Raw genomic sequence first — 13,307 nt, 5'->3', positions numbered from 1 at the left:
ATGTAAGGTTTCAAATATTGGAGAAAATATAGATGCCACAAAACTCTGATGATCATAATTTCTCCATGTATGTGAATTCTCAGTTTAGTTTTCTCAAACTATGTTTCAGAAAAAACTGTCATTTTCTCCACTATATTTTAAGCTGCAGAAAGACAGCCATTTCTGGAATACTTTGTTTTACTTAGGGATCACTAACATCACCAAAATAAAAATAAATTCTTATCATTTTATCAGTTATACCCTGTGGTTGCTATAAGTGGCTATAAAATGAATTATATGTTGCTAAGATTGGGTCTTATGCTTCATATAAAATGAGACAATTCCACTAGTCATAGGTATGATGTGGGAAAGGTTCAACAAGTGTCTGTCTCAGTCACACATAGGCTGAGCCATTCAAAATATTGGAGAAGTTCAGGGGAATATGCAGAGCTGTTCCAGCAACTATTTAAAACTGTGCTATTCCAAGTATGGGTTCTGAACCGTCACCTGGGAGCCTGTTAGGCAGTGTTCCATCTTGAACCAGGACTGACTAAGAAGTTGCAGTTTATCAGAATCCCCAGGTGATTCATATGGATAGTAACTGAGAAGCACAGATTTACAACACTGGAGTGACCTTTGGCAACTACAGTTTGTTTCGTTTTGAACTTTTTAATTCAAAGAAACGAAGAATGAACAGTGGACTCGAGCAAAACTGCTACATTACACATTAAACAACTGTAATACCTTAAGACCTGAACTCCAGAGATCAAGTACATTTTCCATCTTTTGAAGGTTTTCATCAGAAATAAGAAAATCAGTCACAATTATTTCATGGGAATCCATAGGACTGGAATTAGACCCTGGTGAGGAAGAGTCAACTAAAAGATTTGAGCTGAAAAAATCCATGACTGGGTGAGGCGGCTTCCTTGGGGACGCTGCTGCTGGTGATGACCCTAGAAGAAAAGAAAAGTTGGAGTAATCTAATCTGCGCTCTAATCCAGCAGTTTTAAGAAAAAATGCCACACATTATAATGCATTAAATCTGTCTTAAGTGTACTGAGCATCTTATACAATTATTTTTAAAAGTACTGCTTAACAAATTATCCATAGTAGTATTTAAAAATCCTTGCAGTAAGTAATATGCTGAAATTATTCCCCTCACTACCTGGATAATATTCACCAAAGCACAAAATGTTGTATATTAACAAAAAAAGCTAAGGAAAAGTCATACCATCTGTCTTCGAATGACCTGAAGTATTTACATCACATCCTTTTCCAACTTCCATCCTTGTTTCTCTCACTGCAGGGCTATTTCCTGATGAAAAGAAAGAGGTTTTTCTTTTAATTAAACCTAATCAGTCTTATATAAAATACCTAATCACACATACCTAATCGAAGAAGGTAGCTAGCTGTGCACAAGTAAGATTTTAGAACAAGGAAAATATAGTAGGCTAGGGACAGGAACACTAAGACAAAGAATGAGAAGGAAGGAAAAACTGTGAGACTTGGAAAAGTCTTACTGCATCATTAATAAGTTTAATTCACCCAACAAATATGGATGAAAAAGAATTCAGTTTACTAGTGGCATTCAGTTCATACTGATATAGTATAAGTGTCATGTTCTACAACACTGGACATTTCTAGGGTCTGCTGCTTTTCACTAGCTCTACTAAAACTTCAGTGACACTGCTGCTGCTGCTGCTAAGTCGCTTCAGTCGTGTCTGACTCTGTGCGACCCCAGAGACAGCAGCCCACCAGGCTCTCCCGTCCCTGGGATTCTCCAGGCAAGAGCACTGGAGTGGGTTGCCATTTCCCTCTCCAATGCATGAAAGTGAAAAGTGAAAGTGAAGTCGTTCAGTCATGTCCGACTCCTAGCGACCCCATGGACTGCAGCACACCAGGTTCCTCCTGGTTCCCTCCAAATAGGGACTTCTTTACTTCTACTTCACCTTTAGTCAATACATGGCAAAAAGGAAACTGGAAAAGAACCTCACAAAGATGGCTTTGTCAGAGGCTTAGATACTTTGCCAGCTTCAACACAACCTTCTTTACACCAAGCAATGGCAATATCAAGAGTAAAGAGAATGGGGTGATAAATTTACAAAGTTCACTCTAAGTCTCTGTATGAATAAGAATGTCTAAATTCACTGAATTTATGCATTTCGATCTCAAATACTTTTTGGAAAGGGCAGAGCATAAACAAATACTATCATTATTATTGCTCAGTCGCTCAGTCCTGTCCAGCTCTTTGCAACCTCATGGACTGCAGCACACCAGGCTTCCCTGTCCTTCACCATCTCCCAGAGCTTGCTCAAACTCATGTTCATTGAGTCAGTGATGCCATCCAACCATCTCATCCTCTGTCATCCCCTTTTCTTCTGCCTTCAATCTTTGTCAGCATCAGGGTCTTTTCTAATGAGTTGGCTCTTCACATCAGGTGGCCAAAGTACTGGAGCTTCAGTTTCAGCATCAGTCCTTCTAATGAATATTCAGGATTGATTTCTTTTAGGATTGACTGGTTCGGTCTCCTTGGAAGTCCAAGGGACTCTCAAGAGTCTTCTCCAACACCACAGTTTTAAAAGCATCAATTCTTTGGCATTCAGCTTTCTTTATAGTCCAACTCTTACATCCATCATGACCACTGGAAAAACCATAGCTTTGACTATACTGTACATGCTAGAAAAGACCAGCATTCTTAGCTCCCAAAGACTGCCTGCATGTGTCCATGTGGACTCAGTCATGTCCAGCTCTTTGCAACCCCATGGACTGCAGCCTGCAAGGTTCCTCTGTCCATGGGATTTCTCAAGCAAGAATATGGCAGTGGGTTGTCATTCCCTCCTCCAGGGGATTTCCCGACCCAGGGATTGAACTCATGTCTCCTGCATGGGCAGGCAAATTCTTTTGCCACTGAGCCACCTGGAAAGCCCCAAGTGATTGCTGTAGGAGAGTATTTGGGTTTGGGTTTGCTCAGTAGAAAATGCATGTAATTAAAACATGGTCAAGATCACTCATAGAGAATGAATAAATCCATGGGTCATATCTCTTGAAGATCAACAAAATTTGGGCAGAAACTGTTCAGTGCTAGTATGTTTCAGTGTTAGAAGAAACACATATGTTTTGAGGTTCTGGTCCTGTTCGCTGATCCGGTGCTGCAAGCTGAGAAGCAATGAAACTCCACGTCTACGGAGGGAGAGGAGCGACAGACAGCAGGGCTGTGGCCCCCGAGGCGCCTGAGAGCCTGCGGCTGAGCTGGCTGCGCTGCGTGCTCGGAGGAGGGTCTTTGGGGTTTACCTGCTGCTATTAACTGCCCATTATCGGGGCCGATTCAGGAGGGTAGTCTGTGCCCCTTGAAAGAACACTCATTTTGAGCGAGCTGTTTGGGATCTTGTATTGAATAAGGAACAGATAGTAAAAGGAGCTTCATCCTCCTTTCTCCACCTTTCACTCACTCATCTATCAATACAAATCCTGGTTTGTATTAGATCTCAGTTCTGTTAGTAACACAGTTCCCAGGTGGGTTCGGCTTTGTGGTGACAATCCAGACAGTCCTCCAGGACCAGATAAATACTGCCGACAAAGTCCGAGCATGTGGTCATGAACTTAAGGGGTTCTGAGGGCTATCTATGGACTATCTCTAATGTGGGGGCTTGGGCATTTCATTTCCAGTGTTTCTCGGCATAAAACCGTTGTATTGAAAGAGATGCAACACACTACACTAAGAGGCCTGTAATTGCTACAGTGTTTGCTTTAATTTTATGATTTTTCATAAAATAGTCAAACGAAGTTCCAATAAAAATTCAAGTGTCATATAAGAGCCAAGAAAAATATATTAAAATGTAAACTCTCCCCCAGATGACAGACATACACTGTTGATTGAGAAGAAGCACTACAGAAGTACTTTCACTATTATAAATCAACAGAATTAAAAAGCTCATAACATCTTAAGTTAAGGGACATCTCGAAAAGTATACATAACCTGGACTTTGAAGAATATCGTCAATTATAGCAGGAATTTTAATATCTGGCACCGCTTCTCCCTTTGAATGAGGCGGCTGTGAAGCACCTGCTTCAATATTTGGAGTCACTATAGCGTAACGAAGCAGTTCTTCATATTCTTCCTATGAAAAGCCAACAAAAAATAATGCATTATATCCCTGTCCATGGACATTCTGGTAAAGGAATGGTCACAAAGATGTTCTCTACTTCAGTTTCCAAAACAGTACGCCCAAACAATAGAAAGAAATGTGTGCTTGGGATTTATGTTTTTCATTCATCATTTACTTACTCTCTTGTAGTAAGTGAAATTTCTTGAAAACAAGCAAGAAATTCAACAAACAGACCTACCCCAGTTTCTTCTGGTGATAATGCTTTAGTACCCACATTCCTTTAGCACGTCAATCTAAAGCCGTGACACAAAGATTACCTGGGGCATTTTCCTGAAGCTGTCAGCATCTACAGCACAGAAGGGCCTTCTCTCAACTGGCAACTGCTTGCAAGGGAGAAAGAGACCCAGTCATGCCTGTTTGGAATTTAGTTCCATGATGCTGTTCCCAAAGACTCTACAGTGGGAAGGTCTAGGGATGAAAAGTAGTTTTGGCTCTTGTTGCCTCCTGCCCCACCCAATTCTACAAGCACCTTGAGTCTCTTTTCATATATAAGCATGGAAAGAGTGTAAGAGAAATCCTGGAAGAGAAAGAATAATAAAGGGAAAAAGAGCACACGAATGCCAACCTGCTCAATTCCACCTGCTGGCAACATGGCACATGAGAAAAGAGGATTAAAAAGTGGCAGGTCACCAAGGGTAGGCGTTACAGGAATATTCCTCAAGGTTAAAACAAAAAGGAATTCCCTGATACATAGACAGATATTTGTTTAGCCTAATCAAAAAAATTCTCTCAGTACTGGAACTTAGTCTCTGTTCAAAAGGGGCTGGTCAGTGAGGCAACATATAGTCCTATTAAGGACTTCTAAGAGTCTTTTAAAAAATTAATTAATTTATTTTGGTCTTAGCTGTGGCACACAGGATTTTCAGTTGCACATGTAGCTAGCTGAAGTCCCTCTAAGAGTCTTATGGCATGGACCTAGAGAACGTCTTGGCATTAAGAACTTGGCATTAAGAAGGTTTAAAAGCACATGAAGTGTCTTACTCTAAACTATTATTTAATATTAATTTTTCTCCATAAAAAGTTGATATAGAAAATTCCATTATCATCATTTCATTAGTCATAAGGGTCTTATTATTTGATTCACCATCAGGATAAAGAGTTAAGTGATGCTCCAAATTACCTCCTTGAAATGTCACAGTAAATATGTGTTGAACTGAATTAACAAAGATTGTCTAAAGCAAAGAGCGAGCCCTACCTTTAATAAGAACATTACGATACAGTATAGGTGTTTGAAAATTAGCAACCCGTATTGTTTCCCTATGGGTGTCTGTGAGTAAGAATATTTAACTAAACACACCCAAGTATTTTGCTATCATTAACTTTTTAGAATCTACTTCTTCTGGAGGCAATAACAACTAGATAGCCACATCAGCTCTGCTCAGTTAGGTTACTACCACAGGAATAAACTGTGCCTCAAGGAATGGAGGTGAAGGGACAGTCAATGACTTTAACTTGTGGCTCCCTAGTTTGATCTCAGAAAAGGGAGAAAGATCCAAACACATATTTCTAAGTTCCCACAACAATCAGTGTGAGTTAAAGGGGATGTAAACACATACACATTAATAATGTTCAATATATGTATATATTTTAACTTACTTTAAGGGAAAAAACGGAAAAATTAGTCATTTAAACAATTATTTACATTTCATATATGCAGACACAGGCCAAATGGGCTATTTTTTAGTTTAGGATAAAAATAAATAATACCATCTTTCTTTTTCGTACCTTTTTAAAAAATTGGAGTATAATTTATTTTTATGAATTTATTTATTTTTAACTGAAGGTTAACTGCTTTACAGTATTATGTTGGTTTCTGCCAAACATCAACAGGAATCAGCCACAGGTATACCCATGTCCCCTCCCTCATAAACCTCCTTCCCACCTCCCTCCCCATCCCACCTCTCGAGGTTGTTTCAGAGCCCCAATCTGAGCTCCTGAGTCATACAGCAAACTCCCATTTGGCTATCTATTTTACATGTGGTAGCGTACATTTCCATGGTACTCTTTCATACAACCCACCCTCTCCTTCCTTCCCTGCCCCAACCCCATGTCCCTAAGTCTGCTCTCTGTGTCTGTGTCTAAAATTGGAGTACAATTGCTTTACAATGTTGTGTTAGTTTCTGCTGTACAGAAACATGGATCAGCCACAGGTATACATACATCCCCTCCCTCTTGAGCCTCCCTCCCACCCCACCCCTCTATTCCACACCTCTAGCTCATCACAGAGCACTGAGCTGAGCTTAGTAATATCTTCTTAATTGTCAAAGATAACCTGGCTTAAGGTAAAAAAGAACCCTAAAGTAATGACCAAAACTTGTAATTCTGCCTCCCCCCTCAATCGCTGGACTGATGCGACCCTATAATAGAGCTGAACCCATGCATACCAAGTGCGGTCAGGGCAACTGGCTGACACTTCGGAGTTGTGATTAGAGGACATGATAAATGAATAAGTACTACGGATGCTGCCCATCCTTCAGCATTTATCATCATTGGTCTTATGAAGCATTCACATGTTGGAAAGAGTAATAAAAATGCCCTTATGGGGAACATTGATTTATGAGGGGCTTTTGTACTAACTGTCTGGTGTTAAATATTTACTATATATGTCAAAGTATATAGTTACTTTCTGTTATTTTCAACATTATTTTTGGCATTTATATTTTTAAATGTTTCCAGTAATGGGAATATGGGCAGGCTTTCAACTGTTGTCAAGGACCAGTAGGGTCATTAAGTTGAGGGTTACTAAAAACAGAATCTCAGTTAGGGTGGCATTCTAAGCACAGGTAACCAATAACACAAAATGATTTCTGGCATGTCTAGAAGATTCTTTCCCCTCCATCACTTAAAATTCTACTCTAGAGATTTCTTTTGACATAAAGCTTTGTTTCTTGACAAAAATGACAACACGAGATCTTACAAGGTATTCATATTATAAGGTCTTCTAAGGGTTCTGGACCCAACAATTACAAAGTGTGACTTGTAAGCAATTCTCTGACACCACTTGGGTGTCTCAATTCTGACACTTTCCAGCAGAGCTGGAGTCAGATTCCGCAGGTTGAGGGTTAGTCCCATGACTGCCCTCCCCGCCCCACACTTCAGATGCCAGTTCAAGGCCAGATTATCATCTGTGCTTCAGACCAACCAGCTACGGACCAGAGGTTCCAAAGACCCCCTCCGTGGGTTTGACTCATTTGCTAGAGGGTTCACAGAACTCAGAGAAACATAATACTAGATCACCAGTTTATTATAAAAGGCTGTACTCCAGGAACAGCCAGAGGGAAGGGATATATAAGGCAAGGTTTGGGGAAGGGGCATGGCGCTTCCATGCCCTCTCCTGACAGGCCAGTCACCCCGCACTTCCATGCGTTCTCCAACGGGAAGTTCCCCAAACCCAGTCCTTTCGGGTTTTTACGGGACTTTATTAATAGGCACAATTGATTAAATCAATGACCACTGGTGACTGATTCAACTTCCAGGCCCTCTTCCCTCCCTCAAGGTGGGGGAGTGTGTGTGACGGAAATTTCCAACCAGCTAATCACGTGGTTGGCCTTCTCCTGGCAACCAGTCTTCATCCTTGGGTGAAGTCCAAAAGTCACGTCATCAGTGTAACAAAAGATACCTTCATTTCCTCACTAGATAGGAAATTCCAAATATTTTTAGGAGCTCTGTGCCAGAAATGTGATGAAGACCGAATATTTTTATTATAAATCACAGTATCCCTGGTATGCCTAAGTTAAATCATTCTCTTTTGAACAAGATGGGATACGGAAAAGAAGAAGGATGCAGTAAAGCACTGTCACCTAAAAAGAAAGCACGAAATGGGAGAGACACCATTCCAAGGGAAGGCAAGGATGAGACACCTACGTCACAATTCCAGACCACTTTTACCCTAGTGAAAACTCACGGATACTTTTCCAATAGCTTCCCAATTCCTAAACCTGTAACTTCAATTAAAGGAACACATTTGTTTCATAAAATATTTCCCTAAAGCTTCTGTCATCTTCTAGGGTGTCAAACGCCACTTACTCTACTCAGGCATAAACATACCATCCAGCTTTTCCCCTCTTAAGAGGGAGAAAACCCAAGACAGACCATGTCAGTATTCTCCCATTTAAAATCTACTCTAGAAACCTTAATCCATAGGTTTGATGATAAAACATTTAGAATTAACAGGAATTTAAAACATTTCATATAAAAGCCACACCTTGCACAGTCCGTGTTCTTGTCACTGCCCAGGTCCTGGGCACCAGCGGGTGCTCAAAGGGGCGGCACCAGGGGCCAGAACCAAGAGTGGAACACTGGGGAGTCTAGGGCTCCAGAACTCTGGACAGTTTCCACATCAGACTGATTTGCATTAAAGTGAAAGCAACATTCATGAGAGAAAGCTACAAAGAGAAAATTTCAACAAAAAAAGTGTTTCTTCAGATTTTCAGCTTCTCCTCTCATTGTATTGTTTGGAGCTTTGGTACAGAGAATGCTAGAAGAGTTCATGATTACTTTCTGAAAGGTTAATTAAAACAGTGCAAGGTATTTTTCCAAGTGTGTAAAATAATTCCCAACGTTTGATATTATTATAATTTTACACACATTATAAACATATTATACTTATAAATGTAAATGGCAAGAATGAATGAGAAATGTATTCCTACTTTTTCCTCATACTGTCACGTATTTGAAATAAGAAAATCATAGTAAATCTAGACATGTCTTCCTACCTGAAGATCTGAGGAGACAGAACTGCCTCGGTCGGAGTCTTTTGGCAAAACTGGAGGTGAGCATATCTCTCCGTCTGATGACATTCTGTATAAATACTATAAAACAGTAAAAGCTAACTTTAGTTTACTTTTTGCAATATTTAAAATAAAATGCTTTCTAAGTATGTGTGTGTGTGATAACATCCTATCCTGGAAACAATAATCATTCAACATGTTAAAATCATTCAACATACTGAACACCCACAGACAAAAATCACTGGGTAAGAAAAAGTACTCAGCTCCCAAGTAGTGAGTTTATGATGTGGTCAAGGAGATGAGGCAAATACATGAAAAGACTCAAGGAAAATGGAAGCTCCTCAGAAACAGCCACAGTGGGGGCTGTGAAGCATCAGAGAGTGTGACTGCTGTTCAACAACGCATGAGCGCCTGGATGCTGTGTCTCCTCCTATGAGACACTGAACCCAGAGAGAATGAATGATTTGTGTAAATTCTCTGTTTGGGGGACTGACCTTTTGGGAATACTCTTTTAAGAAAAGCAAGATTATACAGAACAACACATTCTAATACCATGCAAAAAAACACTGTTTAAGATCTTAACCAAAAAATAAGCAACAATATAAGTACTTTTCGTGACAAGTACATAAATTACTTAAGAGGCAAAGAGTGACTATTCAAAATGATCTGAATACCAGTTATATGTAAGACTTGGGGAGAAAGGTAAAATGAAGAAGTCTTGTCATCAAGGACTTTGCAATCTACAAGAAGGGCTAGACATGCATATACTGCTGCTGCTGCTAAGTCGCGTCAGTCATGTCCGACTCTGTGAGACCCCATAGACGGCAGCCCATCAGGCTCCTCTGTCCCTGTGATTCTCAGATAAGAACACTGGGGTGGGTTGCCATTTCCTTCTCCAACGCATGAAAGTAAAAAACGAAAGTGAGGTTGCTCAGTCGTGTCCGACTCTTAGTGACCCCATGGACTGCAGGCTACCAGGCTCCTCCATCCATGGGACTTTCCAGGCGAGATTGCTGGAGTGGGGTGCCATTGCCTTCTCCGCTTTGAGCAGCAGTATGATTTTAAGGATGTTGTAAATTTAATTACTTTTGAAAGAAGTGCTGTTAAACGCTAAAACAACAGAGGCACAAAGTCGAACGGTTGGAGTAGCCTTTTTCATGGTGTAGGATGGTGAGCGTGTGAAGAAATGGGAACAGCCGACTCGGGTGTTGAGACCTGAACGACAGATAAAAGATTAAAGGATATGTGAGGCAACAGTGCAGCATGAGCAAAGACAATGGGATGTAGACATATATGCCAGGAACTGCAAGGATTTTGTGAGCCTGGAGCAAAGGGTTTAGCTAAGGATGAAACAGGCAAGGTAAGGAGCTGCCAGATCATGGAAGATCACAATTACATCATGTGAAAAAGTTTCTTTTTTCTAGGAGAAGTTATTAAAGTCTTAATTAAGTGATAACATGATCAGGCTTGTCTTTTAGAAAGATCACTCTGGCAGCTTTCAGGAGGGATTTGAGAGGTGGGATCCTAAAGAGAGAGCAACTGAGAGCCAACTGCAGTAGTCCAAGACGTATATGTTCCTTCTGGCAGTAATCTGAGGAGATAAATGGGGTCAGAGGTATGACTAAGTTGAGTCGTGGCAGCAGAAATTCGAGACTGTGATCAATAATCGGTTAAGGGGTTAAAGGGAAGAATTGCTGGTCTGGCCCAGATTTCTGGCTGGCAACAATGGATGGTAGTGATACTCCCCAAGGCAATGAATACAGGAAGATGAGTAGGCTGGGGGAAGGGTAATATGGTCTCATTATCAGACTTACTGGGCTGAGGTGACTCTAAGGCACTGAAGTAAGGCTGCAGTAAGCAGTATCTGGCCATGCCAGTAATTCGATGCACAACTCCAAGTACTGCCATTCACAATGGCTACAAGGTGAAAGGTGCTTCTTGGAGTTAAGCAAAGTGGGAGCCCTGCACTGGAGGTAAAGGTTTGGAAATTCATTTTGAGGAAGCATAATGGGAACTGCTGATAAAAGGGAGCGGTTAAGATCACCTAGGAAAAGAAGTGTGAGTTCTTATTCTGAGGTCCCTAGACCCAAACCATGTGCAGTATTTTTAGCGCATGCATATTTTTTCTAGGAAGAGGCTCCTCATCTTCCAATATGTGTCCAGAGGGTACTAAAGCCTTAGTAAAGTTAAGGACCACTGCTGTAGCTAGGATGGGCTTCCCTTGTTTCCTTGTGGTTCAGTAGGTAAAGAATCCACCTGAAAGGCAGAAGACACTGGTTCAATCCCTGGGTCGGGAAGATGCCTGGAGAAGGAAATGGCAACCCACTCCAGTATTCTTGTCTGGAAAATTCCATGGATAGAGGAGCCTGGCAGGCTACAGTCCATGGGGTCGCGAGAGTGGGACATGACTTAGTGATTACACCACCACCACTGTAACAAGAGCAAGGTTAAAATCAGAACTGCTAATATTTAAAGGGTAAGTGAAGAGGAACCAAAAATGATGGGAAAGCAAGTCAGAACAGTAGAACCCTGAGAACAGCATCACAAAAACTGCCAGGAGGCAATGGTCAGAGACAGATGCCAAAGGAAGATGAGAATCTGACAGAATCCCTTGAGTCTGGTAATCAGAAGTTGCTGGGGCATTTGCCTGAACAGTTTCAGTGGAAAGTAGAACAACTCTTAATCAAGTAGGCTGAAAATTACCAGATGAAGAAATTGAAGGAGAAAGGGCAGATCCAGGTAGAAGCGCAGTATTAGAATGGAAACAGAGATTGAGGCTAGACTATGGAAAGGAAATTTTAACTGTATTCAATGAGCATTACTGTGTAGACACAAGATAAATAAACTAAATCTCAGCATGAGTGACTTTAGTTAAGCCAATTAGGGAGGATAAAATAAGCACATGCATCTGCAGCAAGGAAGGCTGCTTTAAGGGACTCAAATCCACCACTGTGGTAACTCTGTCCTTTCTATTTCCATTCATGTCTTCCTTTAGGATGTGTTTGAAGACTGGTAAAAAGAGGGGCTGGGATTGGGGGTACTGGTAATAAGGGGGCTGGGATTGGGGGTACACAATAAGCTGAAAAACATGGTCACATCTTTCTTAATATATATATCCTGCAGACAAAAAAAGAATAGCGTACTTTTAGCAAATATGGTATAAATCTTCCATCTGTCCTGCTTTGATGACATCAAAGTATGACAATTTATCTAAAACCCTACAACAGCAGCATTTCCTTACTGTTTCCAGTTCTGAGACAAAGGAGAAAAATGAAACTTGCTTTGATGGAAAGCAGATGCACATCAGATAATCAAATTTTCAGAATTCTCTAATCCAAGAGCTCAGAAATCACGAGATAAAAAGTTCTGAGCGCTTGTCTATGGCCAAAGAAGTCAAATTAGATCTTGGTAATTACCTGGCTGTTGCTGGAAGCGGGGTCCAGGAATTCAAGTTAATCCCCAAGAGGCACTGGAAGAGTGAATTAACGTGCGAGCTGGCAGCTGAGTGACGTTCCTGCGGCCTTGACCTGTCCTAACTGCAGGCAAGGAGAGGGGGTGCGCCAGCCCCTCCCCACGCCACGGACTACAGAGAGAGGAAAAGGCAGCTGCGAGCAAGCACAGGGCTACAAGTTCTCTTACCCCTGTGCCACATCAAATTGTTACTTAAAAACAACAAAGGGTCACACACGGTCATTTTACCTCATATATCTTAAATGATTCGAACCTACAGCTGCAATTCCGTCATTACACTTCAGGCAACTTTCCTTCCTGCCCTCTCTTCCCCGACACCAAGGAGGGGGAACCTCTCGATCTAGCCGTCCTGCAGAGCAGCTCAAGGGCCCTACTTTCCGGAAGACGCCCCCAACCCCTTCCTGTCCGATCCCCAGGGGCTGCAACCCCGGCCGAGGCTATTTAAATACCACTCCAGAGCCTCCGCCAGGGGCGCCGCTTACCCACCGCCGAGGCTCTCTGCAAACCCCAACTCTACGCTCCGCGTCTTCTCCCCTCGTCGCCGCTGCAACAGCAGGTCCAGCAGCTTCCCCAGCAGCAACCTGACAGTTTCAAACTGCAAAGAGGAAGTAAAGACGGCCCCGGGCATTGGCCACCAGCTTCAGCAACCTGCCGTCCCATTGGTCCGCGCGTCGGGGGCGGGGCTCCGGACCGGGGAAGGGTGAAGCCGGAATGAAGTTGCTTCGGGAGAGCAGGAGCTTGGCTAAGGCTGGTTCGGAGAGGGCGGAGACTTAGGTAGCTCCGCCCCGCGTTCAGAAGCCCGAGATCAGTGCAGTTCTGGCCTGCGGGTTATCAGGCAACCCTGAGAACTGATTTGGTTAGACTGCCAAGCAGGACTGAAGTCAGCTAGAGCGGAATACGGTTGTCTTTTCGACAATGCCCGTAGTCTATGCGTGTGGTCCTCAGGCATATGAATTGTCTC

At 42.1% G+C, this 13,307-nt stretch overlaps 1 protein-coding gene across 5 annotated transcripts in view; it reads right to left on the bottom strand.

Moving 5' to 3' along the window:
* Positions 1 to 12,949, bottom strand: part of POC5 (POC5 centriolar protein) — a 32,140-nt gene extending 19,191 nt beyond the window's left edge. For 2 of the 5 annotated variants that reach the window (XM_018053698.1, XM_013966708.2), the window contains exons 1-5: positions 12,292 to 12,949; positions 8,861 to 8,956; positions 3,956 to 4,097; positions 1,211 to 1,294; positions 724 to 932 (exon numbers count right to left, since the gene is read on the bottom strand). In XM_018053698.1, coding sequence (XP_017909187.1) covers positions 724 to 932; positions 1,211 to 1,294; positions 3,956 to 4,097; positions 8,861 to 8,944 — 519 coding nt within the window. In that variant the 5' untranslated portion in view covers positions 8,945 to 8,956; positions 12,292 to 12,949. The remainder of the gene's footprint in view (positions 1 to 723; positions 933 to 1,210; positions 1,295 to 3,955; positions 4,098 to 8,860; positions 8,957 to 12,291) is intronic. The other 3 variants (XM_013966707.2, XM_013966709.2, XM_013966710.2) reach the window with 3 other exon arrangements.

Source organism: Capra hircus, chromosome 10 (assembly GCF_001704415.2).
Source record: "Capra hircus breed San Clemente chromosome 10, ASM170441v1, whole genome shotgun sequence".
Classification (NCBI taxonomy): Eukaryota; Metazoa; Chordata; class Mammalia; order Artiodactyla; family Bovidae; genus Capra; species Capra hircus.
This window is presented reverse-complemented; position numbering and strand designations above follow the sequence as displayed.